The sequence below is a fragment of the Neovison vison genome, chromosome 5, assembly GCF_020171115.1.
Source record: "Neovison vison isolate M4711 chromosome 5, ASM_NN_V1, whole genome shotgun sequence".
NCBI lineage: Eukaryota > Metazoa > Chordata > Mammalia > Carnivora > Mustelidae > Neogale > Neogale vison.
The window spans coordinates 87,880,524-87,897,397 of NC_058095.1; the positions used below are offsets into that span (position 1 = coordinate 87,880,524).

A 16,874-nucleotide genomic window follows, 5' to 3' on the forward strand; every position below is an offset into this window, starting at 1 on the left:
AATATAAGGATCAGACCGGTGAATTTCAATTGTAGTAAGTTCGCCTTCCGGTAAACTAACCGGCTGTTGCATAGCTGCCACGATAAAAACGAGAGGGTGAAAAATAGGTGGAAAGAAAAGCTTTTTATATTTTGATTATCTTCACGTAAGTAAGTTATCATCTTTCATTAGTGATGACCTTATCTTAACAGATGATTCATAACAAAGCAATACCATGGGATAAGAAAAATAGAATGACCAAAACACTAATAGGTAAGATGACCAAAACGCCTATAGATAAGATTAGCAAAACACTTCCTCTTCGCAAGGTGATCAGTAAATAATCAACAAATAACTACTATGCATCAGATCACTAGGGACCACACAGTGATCTGATAAAGAAATATACAGACAATATCATCTTGTCCTAATTGATCAGAGAAAGTTTGACCCATGAAACAGCTGTAAACAGTGCAAGGCAGTCCATATGAAATAAAAAAGACAAACTCTGGGACATACAATCACCGGAGTGGATGACAAAGTAACCACATTAAGCAAGAAGAGGAGGGTCTTGATCTGAGCAGTAGGAGATAGAAGAGTTGTTACAGCCATGGCTGGGAAAACTGGGATTTGTAGAAAAATTGGAATTTTCATAAGAGATAAACCTATTTAAAAATAAGACAAAGGGCCAACGACTAAGATATGCCCAAGATCTATGACTAGAGGTTTTCTGCCTGTTTCCTGGTGGGTCATGTAGACAGATCAGTGGCTGCTACCAGAGGACAGCAATAGTCAGACACATGGCCTTGGAGTCAGATACATACCCAGCCATCTCCTGGCTCTCAGACTTTGACCATGACTCTCTGACTACGTTTCCTCATCATTAAAAAAATATCCAGTATTGGTACAAGCATTTTATAAGTTAATATATGTAAAGTGCTTGGCACAGTGCTGACCCAGAATAAGCACTGAGGCTGAGGTATTATTCTTGTTCTTCTTGATGCTGTGGATTTCTTAGTCAAGAAGCAATAGGCTTCAAAACAAACAAACAAAAGAAGCCTGTTGATGACCAGTGAATTTGTGGACTACAACAGAAGAGGGGGAGGGGGAAGGATAAGCCTCAAGGTAAGACTCGCTTTCTGTTTCTAAACTGCAAACTGTTAGACTTGTACACTTAAAGGTGAATATGTGACATGTGAAGCATATCTCAGTAAAATTATTTGTTGAAGAGAAAAAAAAAAAACAACACCCCATGTAGGGAAAGTAATAAGGAGTAGTGAGAAGAAAGGAAATATCTGATTTGAAAACAGATGAAAAGCAAAAGCAAGGTGAAGAGCACATACTGTGAGTGGTCGCGTCTCCTCGAAGGCGGGATTGTCTGGGCCAGGCTCCTCAGGCCATGCGGGCAGAGACGCTGACATCAAGCTGTGCTCAGCAGGGTCTGTGCCTGTCCCTGAACAGTCCGTTTCGAGGGATAAAGTACCTGGAAGATCTATTACAGTGGTTCCATTTTCATTCTCAATCACTGTCTGAGCTTTATCAGGTTTCCTCCTTTCTAGGGCAAGTCTCCGATGAGAAGCTCCAGGACATCTAGAGAGAGAACATTAGGGGGTTCCCAGATGATTTGAGAGGAAAAATGATGGACAGCGTGTGCCCCAACAACAAAATAGCCGCTGCTTCAATGCCAAACTCCCCTAGAGGTAATCCACAAGTGGTATGTAATTCTGATTTTAACCTCTGCTCAAACTAAGTTCCTACCACACTGGGTAGCAAACTTAAAACAGGTGTTGGCACAAATCGTGGCTTCGTGCGTGTCTCAAAAAATACTTCAATAAAAACCTGTATTCAGATATATACTAGTCCCAGAAATACACCAGCACAGTTGACGGTACACTGCAAATACTATTCTGAGATCCTGATTGCATAACCCCCTTTCCACAGGGATGGCTTAACTCCTTAACAGGAGTGGAAACAGCAGTCTTCTTCCACAATGTGCTCCTGCATCCAGACTTGGACCTTGAGTGACACTGTTCCTTTCCAATCTCAGGGCCAAGGGTACACATTCATTTATTAGTGAGAAGCAATACATCTGAGGCTCTGCCACTTGCAGAAAAGCAGAGCAAAGGCTCAAGAGGCTGCGTATGGTGGGTGGCGGTCTTATGTCTAGGGCTGCAGACTTCATTCAATGATAGTATTTTTTAAAATCTCAAATTTCATTAAAAATCAAGTATAGAATAATTTATTGAAGCTATCCCTTAGCTGTAAAAGTAATGAATTTCCCCTCACAAACTAAAGAGAAGTTGTGGGTTTCAAGTTCTTGAAAAACATTGCTATGGAATTTCTTTATTCAGCTTTTTCTCATTCCCGGTTTCCTCATCACCTTATTAAGAAAGAGGACAAATGACTGTCCTTCTGCATTGTTGTGCCGCACTCCAGGAAATGTTCCTGCAAGGACCTGACAAGTAACTTGGAAAATTGTATCACTGAGAAAAATGATTTTTGTCAAGTAAGTAGATTTCATGACAAATGCATTTTAAAACTATTTCATTCAAAAAAAAATGGTGACAAAAAGTGGATCATAAAAAAATACTTGAGGGGCACCTGGGTGGCTCAGTGGGTTAAGCTGCTGCCTTCGGCTCAGGTCATGATCTCAGGGTCCTGGGATCGAGTCCCGCATCGGGCTTTCTGCTCAGCAGGGAGCCTGCTTCCCTCTCTCTCTCTCTCTGCCTGCCTCTCTGTCTACTTGTGATCTCTCTCTGTCAAATAAATAAATAAAATCTTTAAAAAAAAATACTTGAGACTAAAAATATAGGGAAAGATTCAATTCCCCAAATGCATATCACACACTGGTATCCATATGCGTAACAGCGAGTCTTCAATGGGGAAACAGACTAGGAAGAGGAAGTGGGAAGGAAACAGAAGCAGAATGTGCACAGCTGCGAAAGAGCCTCGATAACAACTACAATATCCTACAAACTAAGTAACTGTAAAGCCCCTCTTATCTTATCCAAGAATAATTTTTTTTTTCTTTTCTTTTTCTTTTTTTGTCAGAGAGAGTGAGCACAGGCAGAGGCAGAGGGAGAAGCAGGCCTCCTGCTGAGCAAGGAGCCCGATGTGGGACTCGATCCCAGGACTCTGGGATCATGACCTAGGTGGAAGGCAGCCTGTTAACCAACTGAACCACCCAGGTGTCCCCACGAATAAATTTAAAACTGGAAACCTGAAGTTGTTAGGTAAAGAACCAGGTATACTTACATCCCAATGGGACAGCAAATTGCTAAGAGGGACTAAATACAGGTATTTTGTGTGATATCACAGAGAAATATGGAAGAACGCATGCACCCAGCACTCAGGAAGGTTACAGAGGACTGCGCAACACCCACCTTTAAACAGATGGGGAGCTGCGCACACAGAGACGGAACAACTAGCCAGGAGGAGACGATGAGAGAAAGACTTCAAGCTACACAAGGGAGGCAAGAGTGTCAACAAGGAAAAAATGACATAGATTATACCATAGAAAGAAAAAACAAGTCCATATGAATGGCAAAAAACATGAGCCTCATTAACATTTTTAACTGAGACATAAGACTGGCAAGTCATCAGAATTTTTAATACTTAAAAAGCATAATATAGTTTTTATTTACTGGCTGACAGATTTTTAAAAACATATTTTTCTGCCTTGCTTGTACGATATAGCAATTTAGCCAGCAAGCACTCTTAGGAAACAAACTAGTTAGGAGTATCAGCTCTTCCACTTATTGACAACCTCTTCCATTTATTAACAACCTCTCTGCCCATATTCTTCTTTCTATAAAAAAGATAAGACGGCCTAACTCATAGAGATGTCATGAAAACTAAACTGGACTCATATAAATTGCTTAAAATACTGCCTCATAAATCATAAGAACTCAATACAAACTATTGACTCCTATTATCATAGCAACTTAAAAGTACTCAAGCTAGGGCTCCTGGGTGGCTCAGTTGGTCAAGCGACTGCCTTCAGCTCAGGTCATGATCCTGAAACCCAAGACTGAGTCCTGCAACTGACTCCCTGCTCAGCAAGGGGTCAGCTTCTCCCTTTGACCCTCCCCCCTCTCATGCTCTCTTTCTCTCTCTCTCTCAAATAAATAACATCTTTTCTTAAAAAGCACACATGCTATACAGTTTTCTTACAGGACATCTGTATCAAGTCTTATAACCTATAAAACAGTTAGCCTCTACTTAAATAAAATGAAACAAAACCCTAAAATAAAATTACTTTAAGTTAGTTTACCTGAGCAGTTTCTATTTTCAACTTGTCAGTATTGAGGGTGTTCCTCTGTAATCCACTGGCAGCCAGTGACAGAAGCTGCTTCAGAGCTTTAATATCTTCTTGTACTTTAAGCATGGCTTTTGAAGACATTCTACTAATTTCTTCTTGTACCTGTTTCTGTTCCTTCACAAATTTCCTAAAAAGATACATAAAACTGAATTCTAAAAAAATACACCTTTGCTTTCCTACAGGAAAAAAGTATATTTACTATACGCTGGTCAGAGTCCTAGTGTTTTTTAAAAAGGAAATATTAAAAATTCATCCACAGTTCACGTGCTTTTTTCAGAATGACAATAACAGAATTTTAATTCCCATTGCTCTGCTTTGTTTATAAAAGTATTAAAATTTTTACCCAAACCCAAGTTAAAATGTTTAAAAGGAAGAAGAGATGTTCCCCTTAAAATAGATTCTAACATTCTTCAGTATGATCTATCTAATTACATTTGACACACTTACTGGAGGTAAACAGTTCAAAGCATGTTGTTCAGGTATCAACTTATATACCATATAGGTGTTCATGATCCCAACTTAAGAACATATATTAATACACACACTGATAGCTACATAACCATATGCAGAAACAAAACTCAGTTTTCTATGAAAATAAAATCTTAAATACATAAGACACAAAAATTTGTGAGATATAAAGTAAATTTAAAAGTAAAAACTTTACTACTGAACATATAACTAAAAATCTTACTGACATAGAAATTTAAGTTACTGTTAGAACAGAACATTACTTACTCTTTTCATCTGATGAGGTACTAAAATCTATACCAAGACCTTCATTGCCTGCAGCTGAAGTAGCTGCTGTGGTTCCCAAAGTCAAGCCTAAAGCATTCTGTCCAAGTCCTACAAATAAACCAAATATAATTTACAAAGTCTTTACAGTAATTTTCCCTCAGTGGACAAAATTCTTAAATGCTTTCAAGCTGGATCCCATTTTTCTTCATAATTGGTTTAAGCAAATAACATGGAATAAGTCTAAAGCTGGGATTTAATGGGTGTATGTAGTCTGGATAATATAATATTAACTTCTTTACTTTTTAGGTAGTTTTCTAAAGTATAGACACACAATGTCACATTAGTGTACAACAGTGACTTGAAAAGTCTATACATGCTATGTTCACCACAAGTGTCACTACCCTAATGTCACCGTACAACCTTATTACAATACCACTAATTATATACATCCCCGTGACCTATTCCACAACTGGAAGGCTGTACCAACTCCCCCTCACCCATTTTGCTGTCCTCCCCACCCTTTCGGGCAACCATCAGTTCTCTGTATTTATGGGTCTATTCATTTTTCTTTACTAAAAAGGTCAGAGTTTATCTGTTAATTCAATAAATATGAACATACTAGTTGTTTTTTGTAAATCCTCCTGAAAAAGCAGTTTTAGTTTGTATATTTCCAGGTGAATACTTCTTGTCTTCTAGTCATGCTTTGGAACTGGATGCTTTTAAAATAATCAAGTATTGGATGTGTTAATTACCTTGATGGGCATTTACAATGTGCAGGTACATAGGAAGTCACTATGCTCTACACTTTAAATATCTTACAATTTTACTTCTCAATTATACCTCAGGAAAGCTGGTAACCGATAAAGAGACAAAGTGGTCTGTTCAAAAGGTCAAAATACAGATAAAGTAAATTTAAATATAAATATTTACTATTTCGGAAAATGAATACCATTAATTACCTGATGTGGCTGTATTGAACTCTGGAAAAGTGAACTTCCCAAACCAGCTAAGGCTCCCCCTAAGGAAAGGCTTGTTGATGGGGTAGTAGTTGTAGTTGTTGTTCCGCCCAAATTACTTAGGGTAAATCCGGTAGAGGCTATAAAAAGTAAAACTGTAAGGCTTCAAAAGGCAACATCATTTCTAAGAACACTGGAGAAAATACAAAACATTCCCCACCACCACCAAAAAAGACAGCCCTTACGTCCATGACAAAATTCACTCTAGTTTTTCCTAAAAAACTACTTGCTAAAGATAAAATTACATATGCTTAAGAATAAAGAGAATTAAGACCGTAAGGCAAATGCTAGTGACACAAATAAGAGTTCTAGGTAACACTAGAAAGGTATAAGGTAACTGATTCCAGAGAATAATAAAGAGTTTTTGAACCAGGACGCCAAATTCGCCTTCAAAATGGAATGAATCCTAAGGCAGGCAAGGCTTATGCAAATTCGTTACCCTTTCTTGTCACCAATTTGCTCCTTGAAAACAAAGTGAATTTTAATAGTTTTACATTTTACCTCTCACCCTGTCCCTGCTTTGCTCTGTAAACAGAGATCAACTTCCAGGACGGCCCCTGCTGTTTTAGGCCAATGATGATCTTTGTAGGATCATAATTGCTGAGTGATTAAAATAAAAACTTTCCAAAACTGAAGTTATCTTTAATAAGGTGGATACCTGTACTCACTAGCCAAAAACAAAACAAAATTCAACCACAAAATGTGACTTTTTCCATTCTACCTCACCCGCTGGAGTTGATGTCAGAGCAGACGAAAGAGTGAGACCACTCGCTGAGGTAGAAAGAATCGGGAGAGCAAACGGTGTGGCAGATGCGGCAGGTTTACTGAATCCTAAACTGAAACCTGTGGTAGACGCAGATGCAGTAGCTGGCATTCCTGTGTCAAACAAACAAACAAATCCTATTTTACCAGAACTGTATATGGATTACACTGGTTTCGATCAGGATCCCTAAAAGTTCGTGACCCTACTTTTGTAGCTAGAAGGATACGTGGGTAGGTATGAAAAAGGAAAATATAGAAGTTGGAACCAAATCATGGTGAATAGTTAAAAGAGGATGCTATGATCTTAGGAAAAGCAAGAAAAAGCCCCATCAATGTGGTCATATTGAAATCCAATTTCAGTTCTACCCCTGGATTTACCTAAAACAGCACTTGCCCTTCCTTTGCTCTATACTCAACAGGAAAATATTACTCCCCTCCAAGGCTATTTAAACCACCATTCTCGGGACGCCTAGGTGGCTCAGTTGGTTAAGCGGCTGCCTTCGGCTCAGGTCATGATTCTAGCGTCCTGGGATCCAGTCCCAAATCGGGCTCCTTGCTCAGCAGGGAGTCTGCTTCTCCCTCTGCCTCTAGCCTGCCACTCTGTCGGCCTGTGCTTGCGCTTTGTATCTCTCCCTCTCTAACAAATAAATAAAATCTTAAAAAAAAATAAAAAATAAAAAATAAAAAATAAAATAAACCACCATTCTCTACTGTTTCCTCCTCCTTTACTTCTGTCAACTCTGGCTACTCCTTCCAGTCGGCTTTTGTCCATCTCCCTCCTCTGTTCAGTTCTTAAATGATACTGCCTATGGCTCCAGGCCTGCTCCCATACTTCCCAACTACAGAATCTCAGCTAGGGCAACACGGGTCTAAATCTACACCTACCAGAGTCTCCACTGGTTAGCTCTACCGGGATGTCCCTTAACTTTGCACCTCTATGCCTCCCTACACAAAACATTTCTTAAACCCCCTGCCATGGTCCACTCAGTTGCTCAAGCCAGAAACCATAATCACCCCTGACATCCCTTCTCTCTCCTACATTCTACTAGACATGAATCCTGCTGATTCTACTGCAGAAATAGCTCTGGATTACAAGCATCCTCAAAACCCTTAGCTCAGATCATCTTCCTCTCAAGAACAATTATAACCTCTTAATTTGTTTCTGTGCTATCAGTCCCTCTAAACTTTAATCTATTCTTGGAATTATTTCAGTTACTTGAAAAAGAAGAAGAGAGAACAGCAACAAAAACTAATACCCTGGTGATTCTCTCTGCCTGAAGGCTCTTATGAGCTCTAAACTATCTTTACACTAGAGTCAAAGGCGTGGCACACAGCCACCTTTCCTATCTACTTCCAATCTGCTCTTCACACCCCCTCTCTCCCTACCATTCCCACTTCTGAATCCTAAATTCTAACCAAGTACTTTTCCTACTTCCCTGAATCCCCTTATGACTGGGCTGTTGCACGTCTCCATCAGGAATGATGGTTCCTGCCCCCAAAATACACTTCTACTCTTATCTTCCTCTACTTCCCTTGGTGCCTTTCATACATGTTAGAGCACTTCTCAGGTCATACAAGAACATGTTACTATACCTGCCAGTCACCTTCACCTCCTCACCCACTGAATGCCTTACTCATACTCATGCTCATGCTCTTGACATCATTAGCACCACCTGCACCACCAGTAGCATCACCACACCAACAGCTAATAAGAAATGTTCAAAGCATTATGTATACCCAAGGCCACGGAGTTAGGTAGTAGTAGCTGCTCAAAACTATTAAATGAGGAAATACATAATGACCTGCATTTTGGCTTTCCCTAAAGGCACTGAGAGAAGCAGCTGCCAGAAATTAAACTTCTGGATTGCCCTTACCACAACCAGAAATTCCTTCCAGAGTACGGTGCTTTGAAATCCTGTATGGGTTCTAAAATCTCAGAAAAGAAGAGAATCCAACTGCTTGCCCCGAAGCCAATCCTGTCCAAAACTCTGGTAGTGAACAGATGGGTTACACTTTCTGCTGGTAACAGGTGAGTAGCATCCAAATGAACAAAGTCCACCAATCTTTAGTTTACTTCAAATGTTAATTAAATTAATACATTTAACTTTAACTGAGTTTCCTCACTGTCCTTTCATTCATTCATTTCCTTAGACATTATTAACTGTCATCCTACTTACTCACATTCCCTCTGGCATATCGCTACAGAGAACCATGGCGTTTTTGAGCTGGAAAGAAATCCAAAAACTTTCCAGTCCTACCCTTGTTTTACAGATAAGAAAAGCTGCCAGATACTACATGACTACCTAAGACCTCACAATGATTTGGAGGTACAACCAGAGCTTAATTCTAAGACTTCTGGTCTATAGTTTGTTGCTTTTTTTTTTTTTTTTTTTTTTCACTAAAAGGGTTCAAATGACTATAAAAATACAATGTAAAATAAACTTCCAGAGGAAAAAAACATTTCTGCATTTAAAGGTTTTTTTCTGAATTAAAAAGTCATTGCCTTTCTAAAAACTCCAGTACTGAAAGGCTGTATAATGAGTCAGTGTCTGTGATCTATATTAGGTTCCTTACATGCTTCCTTCTACACTCCAGCTCTGTGAGATAATAAGAAAGAAAAGAGAAGAAATCCACAGATCTGAGATCTTTCCTCAAAAATTCTTACCCAGAGTTAATCCTGTAGTTATAGTTGTTGCTATTCCTGGGGACAAAAAGAGAAATAAAATTTAATCATCAATGGCAGATGACATTTTGGGGGGTTTGTTACAAGGGCAAGACTTAGAGTCATCCTCAGGAGATGATACTACAACAACCAGTATCGTCTACCATTACCGCTAATAGAAATGTTCTTCCTATAGCACTGGTTTTCATATTACAGGCTATATATAATTATATAGGGAATAAGATTTATAAATGCAAACAACTACTGCTTATAACAACATTAGGCAAGGAGAAAAAAAAGCTACTCTAAGCAAACACTGGCACACAAAGTCGTTTCAGGGAGCTCACTGGAGGCTGCCACATTCCCGCAGTTCTTACATTTTCTATGTGTGGCTGTGAAAAGTTGCAATCAAAGCTGGAATGTCAATGCATAGAGTGGTAACAGAGACCAAGAGGCCCTGAAGGTACAGAATAAAGAGTAAATAAAGAAATAAGCTTTTGAAATTGCAGCACTACAACATATTTTTAATAACGAAATAACTTTAAGTATTAAAAAACATATTTTTATTATCGAAATGTCTGCCAGAAACCTTGACCTCTTGCCCTTTTCCCATCAAAACAACTGTTTTAATAAAATAAAAACTTAAAACGTCTCTTAGGAAGGTAAATTATAATGTTATAGCAAGAAAGGATGCTGACTGCCCCACATATGCTAAATTAAATTAACGTCCAAATTGGTAAACTTGACTTATCTTCATATACTCTAATGTAAAGCTTTACGCAGTGGCAGTATCGTAGCCAATGAGGTTTATCCGAGGCGCGATTATTGCTAATATACTCTAATGTAAAAATTAAATTAATTCTTTATACTTAAAGAGGTATATCTTCTTTGTGTCAAGAGAAAAGAGATCTTGGGATGAGATCTTGGGATGCCTGCGTGGCTCAGTTGGTTATCAAGCGGCTGCCTTCAGCTCAGATCTTGATCCCAGGGTCCTGGGATATAGTTCGGCAATGGGCTCCTTGCTCGGTGAGGAGCCTGCCTCTCCCTCTGCCTCCTGCTCCCCCTGCTTATTCTCGCTCTCTCTGATGAATAAATAAAATCTTTCTTTAAAAAATCTCATTTCTTTAAATTTATTTCTCTTCTTTTTTTAAGATTTATTTATTTCTGAGAAAGAGCTTGGGGGAGGAGGGTGCAGTATGTAACAGGAGGATAGGGAAAGAGAGAGAATCTCAAGCAGACTCCCCAAGGAGCTTCAAGCCCAATGAAGGTCTCATTCTGCAAGCATGAGATCATGACCCAAGTGGAAATCAAGAGTTAGACCCTTAACCAACTGAGCCATCCAAGAACCCCTAAATGTGTGTTTTCCTTTACACTAGAATAGATCATAACCAATGTTAGGCCTATCACTGGCCCTTAATTCCACATCCCTATATTTTTTTTCATCTTAATATCTACCAATTTTTAGGTCTGACACCAATGACAATCCCTAGAAAGGGAAGAGATATAAACCAGAACCTTAAAAAGAATATCCCATACCTACTCCCTGAAATGTGACAATCCTCCTTACCTATATTTGTTCCTCCCAGAGTCAACCCAGTGGTAGGTTTCGATCCAAAGAACCCGGTTCCAAAACCACCAGAAGGAGCAGATGTCGTTGCAGGAGTTGCAGTGCTTCCAAGAGTTCCAAAAGTGAGCCCCACTGAAGGGTTGCTTATTTATAAAAAACACAAAATAAAGTCTACTAGAGCCAGTATTTCTTTAAGAAAAATAAAAATTTACTCTTCAACGTTAAACACCTCTTTCTTTTGACATATTCAATATATTGCCATAGAATACAAAAAGAACTAACAATTTATTTTTAACCAACCCAATTCAAATATTCTCCTGTTCTCCTTAAAAATAAGTCACATACAAAAGATTTCAGATCCCAGGGAATCATAACCAGTATCACATATTCTCCTTTTCTGTTTATTGACAGTTAATCTGACAAGGTTCTAGATTATTTGCTTGTGGATCATGGTGAGATTTATTTTTACTTCATTCCAAGGTTAATGAAAAACCATTAAAGTCAGGCAATGGGAATTTTAAAAATGACTCTGACTATACCTTGTTAAAAAAGACTGACATCAAAGTATATTTTTGACACAGCAATTGCGATCCACTGAACTAATCTAAGTAGGGGATGATAGGAATAGTTTTCGCCAAATAGGAGAACGGTTACTGGTTGAAAACCTGGAAGAAAGAGCCAGTACCCTTAGTTATTTCACCATCTAAAACAGAGTCCATTATATGGGACTGTGTTCGATAAATATTTGTTCCATGAATGACAAGAGCTTGCAACAGGGCAGTGGCACTGGAAGTGAAGCAAATGGAAACTAGGTAATCAAAATTAGCAGGCATCGCTGATTAAGGGTGCAGAGAGAAAAGGAGGTATCAAGGGAAATTCCCAGACTTTTCCCTTGACTATGTAGTCTGTACCTCCCCCCTCTTCTTGGTAAGTTATATTTTTTATGTTTTTTAAAAGATTTTATTTATTATTTGACAGAGAGAGAGAGCTCTCAAGTAGGCATAGAAGCAGGTGGGTAGGCCCCTTGCTAAGCCGAGAGCCCCATGCGGAGCTCAACCCCAGGATCCTGGGATCATGACCTGAGCTGAAGGCAGAGGCTTAACCCACTGAGCCCCCCAGGCACCTCTGTACCTCCCCTTTTTAATATAAGGAAGATACTTTTGGCTTTTTACTCTACAATGACATCCCTCAAGCTTCAGGAAATACCTTGTAACATTTTCTATGCACACTTCTTGAGGTAATGAACTCCTCCCCTTTTATCTCAAAAAGCCTGAGTTCTAAAAATTAAATCTCTCACCATGAAAATGACCTTTGACTATTATTAATGTCTCTTTCTAAACCTCTGCTGGGGACGCCTGGGTGGCTCAGTTGGTTAAGCAGCTGCCTTCGGCTCAGGTCATGATCCCAGTGTCCTGGAATCGAGTCCCACATCAGGCTCCTTGCGCAGCAGGGAGCCTGCTTCTCCCTCTGCCTCTGCCTGCCCTTCTGTCTGCCTGTGCTCCCTCTCTCCCCCTCTCTCTGGTAAATAAATAAAGTCTTAAAAAAAATTAAAAAAAATAATAAACCTCTGCTGGCTGTATTCGTCATCGCCTGTAGCGGTGGTTTAGCAGGTTGCACAAAAACGACAGATATGCTACCTACATTTTTCAGTTTAACTAGAAGACAATGTGAGTCATTCCACCATAACACTCACGTATACTAATAACGCACACTGTTCAAAATGACCACCAAGAAATGCTGCAACACGTATTTAAAAGAAAAAACTACAGTAACAAAGGACACGGTTCAATGAGGTACCAAGAGGTGAGCTCGTTTAAAATATCACGAAATCATTAAAGCATTGGAATGTCCAAAACCGTATATCCTGCAATGAATTCTGAATTATCAGCGATAAAACTCTAACTGTCCCCCTTAAAATTTTTCTATTGTCTTTTTCTGAAACCCCAGAATGACCCACAATATCGTTCATTCGTTCTGTGTCTCGGACTGCCGCACTGCTAGGACTCAGTGTGAAATCCCAGGCCCTTTCCCCCAGCCAGACCCCACTGGACAGAGACATTGGGTGAACCATTGTGGATTCTGGGGACCTCACAACCCTATGACCATCCTCCCGACCAGGCCCCCAAACGGCAGGACTATGAGGCTGGCGCTGCGCAAGTCTGTCTTTCTTTTTCCCAGACCCACTAGAAAGGAACCCAGACGAAGGGAGAGGGACGGGCCCACCCACGGGAGTCTCACGGAGAGGACCCGGGCGGGGAAGGCGCAGAAGCGCAGTTACCTAGATGCCCCCGGCCCGAAGGAGAAACCGCCGCCTGCGCCGGTCCCGCCGGGGGCTACGGTGGTGGAGCCCAGCGTGCCGGTCCCGAAGGAGAACCCCGTGGACATGGCTGCCCGGGCTCCGCGCGAAAGGAAGCTGCAGGGGGTTCTGGACGTTCCTCTCTCCTCAAAGCCAAGGGGGGCCAGGCAGCATCGCTCTTGCCCAGCCGAGACCTGGCGGGAACTTCAAGCCCTAGAGGCTGAAAAGACAAGGCCGAGGTGGGAGGGGCTACCACCCGAGAGCAGGTTCCGGCTCCCGCCGACCGCTCCTAAGCCACCGGGAGCGAGCCCGCCGCGCAAGGCACCCTGGGACGGTGGGGTGGATCAAGCCCGCTGGGCTTCCTAGGAGGGGGCGGGCTGCGCGGGGTGGGACTCCGGTCCTCTTAAAGGGCAAGCGCCTGGCGTTAAACAGCAAAACTGTTCCATTTAGTTCCGTATTTGCATATGGGTTGAGGTAATCTGCACTTCATGGCTATTGAATATTATTGCTTATGTCTTTCCTTACTGCTAAAAGGATGCGTGGAATCCCAAGCTGGGGAGGGCCCCATTGAGCAGTCCAAACCCTGTTACAGAAAAAGAGGCGCGCTCAGTCGTCGGTAGGCTGCCGTCCCTTCTCGGAGAAGGACGGGTAGCTTGTCTTTCCCTGACAGTTCGGAAATGAACTGATAGCAATTCATTCATCCGCTCCACAGCTTTTGGAGCCCGCTAAGCGCAGTCATTGCGAGTTGCCACCCAGGAAGCTCAGAGAGCGTCCTTTGGTGGGGGGTGGCCGATCCCGTTGGTGGCGCTGAGCAAAACCCCTGGACGTCAAACGATGTGGTCAAGTCCACGAAGTTTGTGCAGCGTATCCTGCCGGGTAGGAGTCTGGGTCTCCGGCCCGTCGTGGCGATGGCTGCCTTCTGGCTTTGGGTTTTGCATTGCTCTGACGCCTCTTTGCTACCTACCAGAGGAACTGCCAAGTGGAAGGGCTAAGTACAGAAACAAGCACAATATAGTGTGGAATTTAAGAGTTCCAAGAGCAACCCCTAAACATAAGGAAAATGTAGATTTAAGGAAGAGATCTCCTCTTGTAGAAGCATCAGGAGAAGCTTCATGTCTGGTGCATTTGAGGTGCTGTCACCATAATGTGGGTCTTTATTCAGAGATTGTTACATTACTCCTGCAAATGGTTTTCCTACTTGTGATGTCTTCCAGTAAAATTCATCCCATAAGCAACCACCAGATTTGCTCTCCTAAAACACAATTCTCACCACTGCACTGCCTTGATGAAACACCCAGTGGCCCTTTAGGCTAGCATTCGTCCTCCATAAGACATATCTAAGCGCAGGCCTCACAATTCCTCTTAATGCAGCACTTTCTCTAGTGTTGAGGAGGGCATTGCTGCCTCCTGTGGACTGAATCCTGTAATGCTGCCTTTCACATTTGGGTCTTTAATCAACATAGGAATGCATAGTGTGGGGTCAGGATCAAATTTCATCTTTTGACCCATATAGACAGCAAATTTTCTCAGCCCCATGTATTGAAAAGAGAGTTTCTCCATACTGATCTGTAATATCACATTTTTTCATAAACCAGGTAGCTACATATATGTGGTTTTATTTCTGGACTCTCATTCTGTTTGCCTATTCTTGCAACGTGCCACCTTAAATACTATAATTTGGGAAAGTCTTGCCTTCTTGTTCTTCCTCAGAATTATTCTTGGCCCTTTACATCACCATATAGGTTGTAGAATCAGCTCATTACACATACATACTGACAACTTCCCTGCACCCACAAAATATATACACACACCAACCTGTTAGGATAGTGATTGGGAATACATTGAATTTATAGATAGATTAGTTTGGAAAGAATTGAAATATTTTAAAATTGAGTTTTCTATTCCATGAATATAGTGCATCCTTCCATTTAGTTAGGTCTTCGTGTGTGTGTGTGTGTGTGTGTGTGTGTGTTGGCAGGGGGAGAGAGAGAAATTGAGATAGATCTACCCCAATATATCTTTTCATCCATCCATTTTTGAAGTTTTTTTAACATTCTCTATAAATATCTTACACATATTTTGTTAAATTTGTTCACTGACATCTGACATTATTTTTATGCTGTGGCAAATACAATTACATTCATCTTCTATTAAATTGGAACTAAATAAACTAAAACTATATTTTTTATATTAAAAAATATAAAGAGTGTTTTTCTTTTCTTTTCTTTTCTTTTTTGAGAAAGAGAGAGAGAAGGAGAGAGCAGGGTGGGGATATGTGGGAAGGGGCAGAGGAAATGGGAGAGAGAGAATCTTAAGCAGGATTGATCTCACAACCCAGGATCATAACCTGAGCTAAAATAAAAAATCAGATGCTCTAACTGACTGAGCCGCCCAGGCATCCCTACACAAAACTTTTTAAGACTAAAGTTAACTAGCATTCCTAATTTCTACCAAGATGATGCAAGGATCCTAAGATACTTTATTTCAGTCCTCACTCATATATTTAAATTGCTTTTCAATTTTATAAAACTTGATTATTATTGTTTTATGCAGTCAGTGTTTATTTCCTTTTTTTCATTTCTTTACATTAAAAAAAACTTCATTTCCTTTGTAGCTTAGATCTTCCATCTGTGATCATTTTCCTTATTCTAAAGTATAAATTTAGAATTTGCTTTAGTATGGATCATGGCAAACTCAATCTGTTTGTTTGTTTGTTTGTTGGAAAAATGAATTTGCCTTCCTACTCTTATTTTCTGGAAGATATTTTTTTCCTGGGAGAAGTATTTTATTTATTTATTATTTATATTCATTTTTTGAAAGTTTTTTTTCCAGGTAAACTCTACACCTAGCATGGGGCTCAAACTTACAACCCTGAGACCAGGTGTCCTATGCCGCACTGACTGAGCCAGCCAGGTGCCCCTGGGAAAAGTACTTGAGATTGTCAGTTGTTTCTTTCTGTATATGGAAGATACCATTGCAATGTTACATGGCTTCTATTGCTGATAAGAAGTCTATCGGAAGTTTAATTGTTGATCTGCTGGAGGTAATTTGTACTTCTATTCTGGATGCTTTAAAAATCCCCATTTTTGTCCTTGGTGTTGCCATAATGAATTCACCATAGTGAGCCCGTAGTTCACTCGCCTGTGTCTAGAGTTGGATTTCTTTTTAATATACTTGGAATTCGCTGGTTGCTTTATTCTGTGGATTGGTGTTATCATGCATTCTGAAAAAGAAATTGAGGCATTATCTCTTCAGATATTATCTTTGCCAGAGTCACTCTCCTTCTCTCTTATTCTTGGGAAACTATGATCAAGTTTGCTTTAGATTTTTTAATTCTTTCCTTCATTTTTCTTAACCTCTTTTCATATAATCTTTTTGTCTCTCTGTATTCCTTTTCTTTGTGGATAATCTTCTTTGAGTAACTTCCAGTTTTCTAATTTGTTTTCTAATTTTCTAATCTGTTAAACTCACCCAATGAGCTTGCCACTCCAATTTTTGTATTTCAGTTGTAGAACTTATATTTGGTTCTTCTTCAT

The 16,874-nt window shown here is 40.3% G+C and overlaps 1 protein-coding gene and 1 non-coding gene across 3 annotated transcripts; one reads left to right on the forward strand and one right to left on the reverse strand.

Annotated features, from left to right (window-relative positions):
* Window positions 1-3: 3 nt before the first annotated feature.
* LOC122906942 (nucleoporin p58/p45-like) lies at window positions 4-13,610 on the reverse strand. 2 transcript variants are annotated; one of them, XR_006384637.1, is made up of 10 exons: window positions 13,321-13,610; window positions 11,043-11,185; window positions 9,479-9,514; window positions 6,778-6,927; window positions 5,995-6,131; window positions 5,036-5,143; window positions 4,253-4,427; window positions 3,363-3,439; window positions 1,323-1,569; window positions 4-74 (listed from the first exon to the last, which is right to left on the reverse strand). XR_006384637.1 is itself a non-coding variant. In XM_044249450.1 (9 exons), exons 1-6 carry the CDS (start codon window positions 13,425-13,427, stop codon window positions 5,123-5,125), a joined length of 594 nt encoding a protein of 197 aa, XP_044105385.1. In that variant the 5' UTR covers window positions 13,428-13,610; the 3' UTR covers window positions 527-1,569; window positions 3,363-3,439; window positions 4,253-4,427; window positions 5,036-5,122. The 2 variants fall into 2 exon arrangements, 1 of the variants encoding a protein (XP_044105385.1); XM_044249450.1 differs by lacking the exon at window positions 4-74 and having other exon boundaries at window positions 527-1,569.
* On the forward strand, window positions 10,247-10,387 carry LOC122907981. The gene has a single exon (XR_006384812.1). It is a non-coding gene; the product is annotated as a U4 spliceosomal RNA (small nuclear RNA).
* Window positions 13,611-16,874: the final 3,264 nt, after the last annotated feature.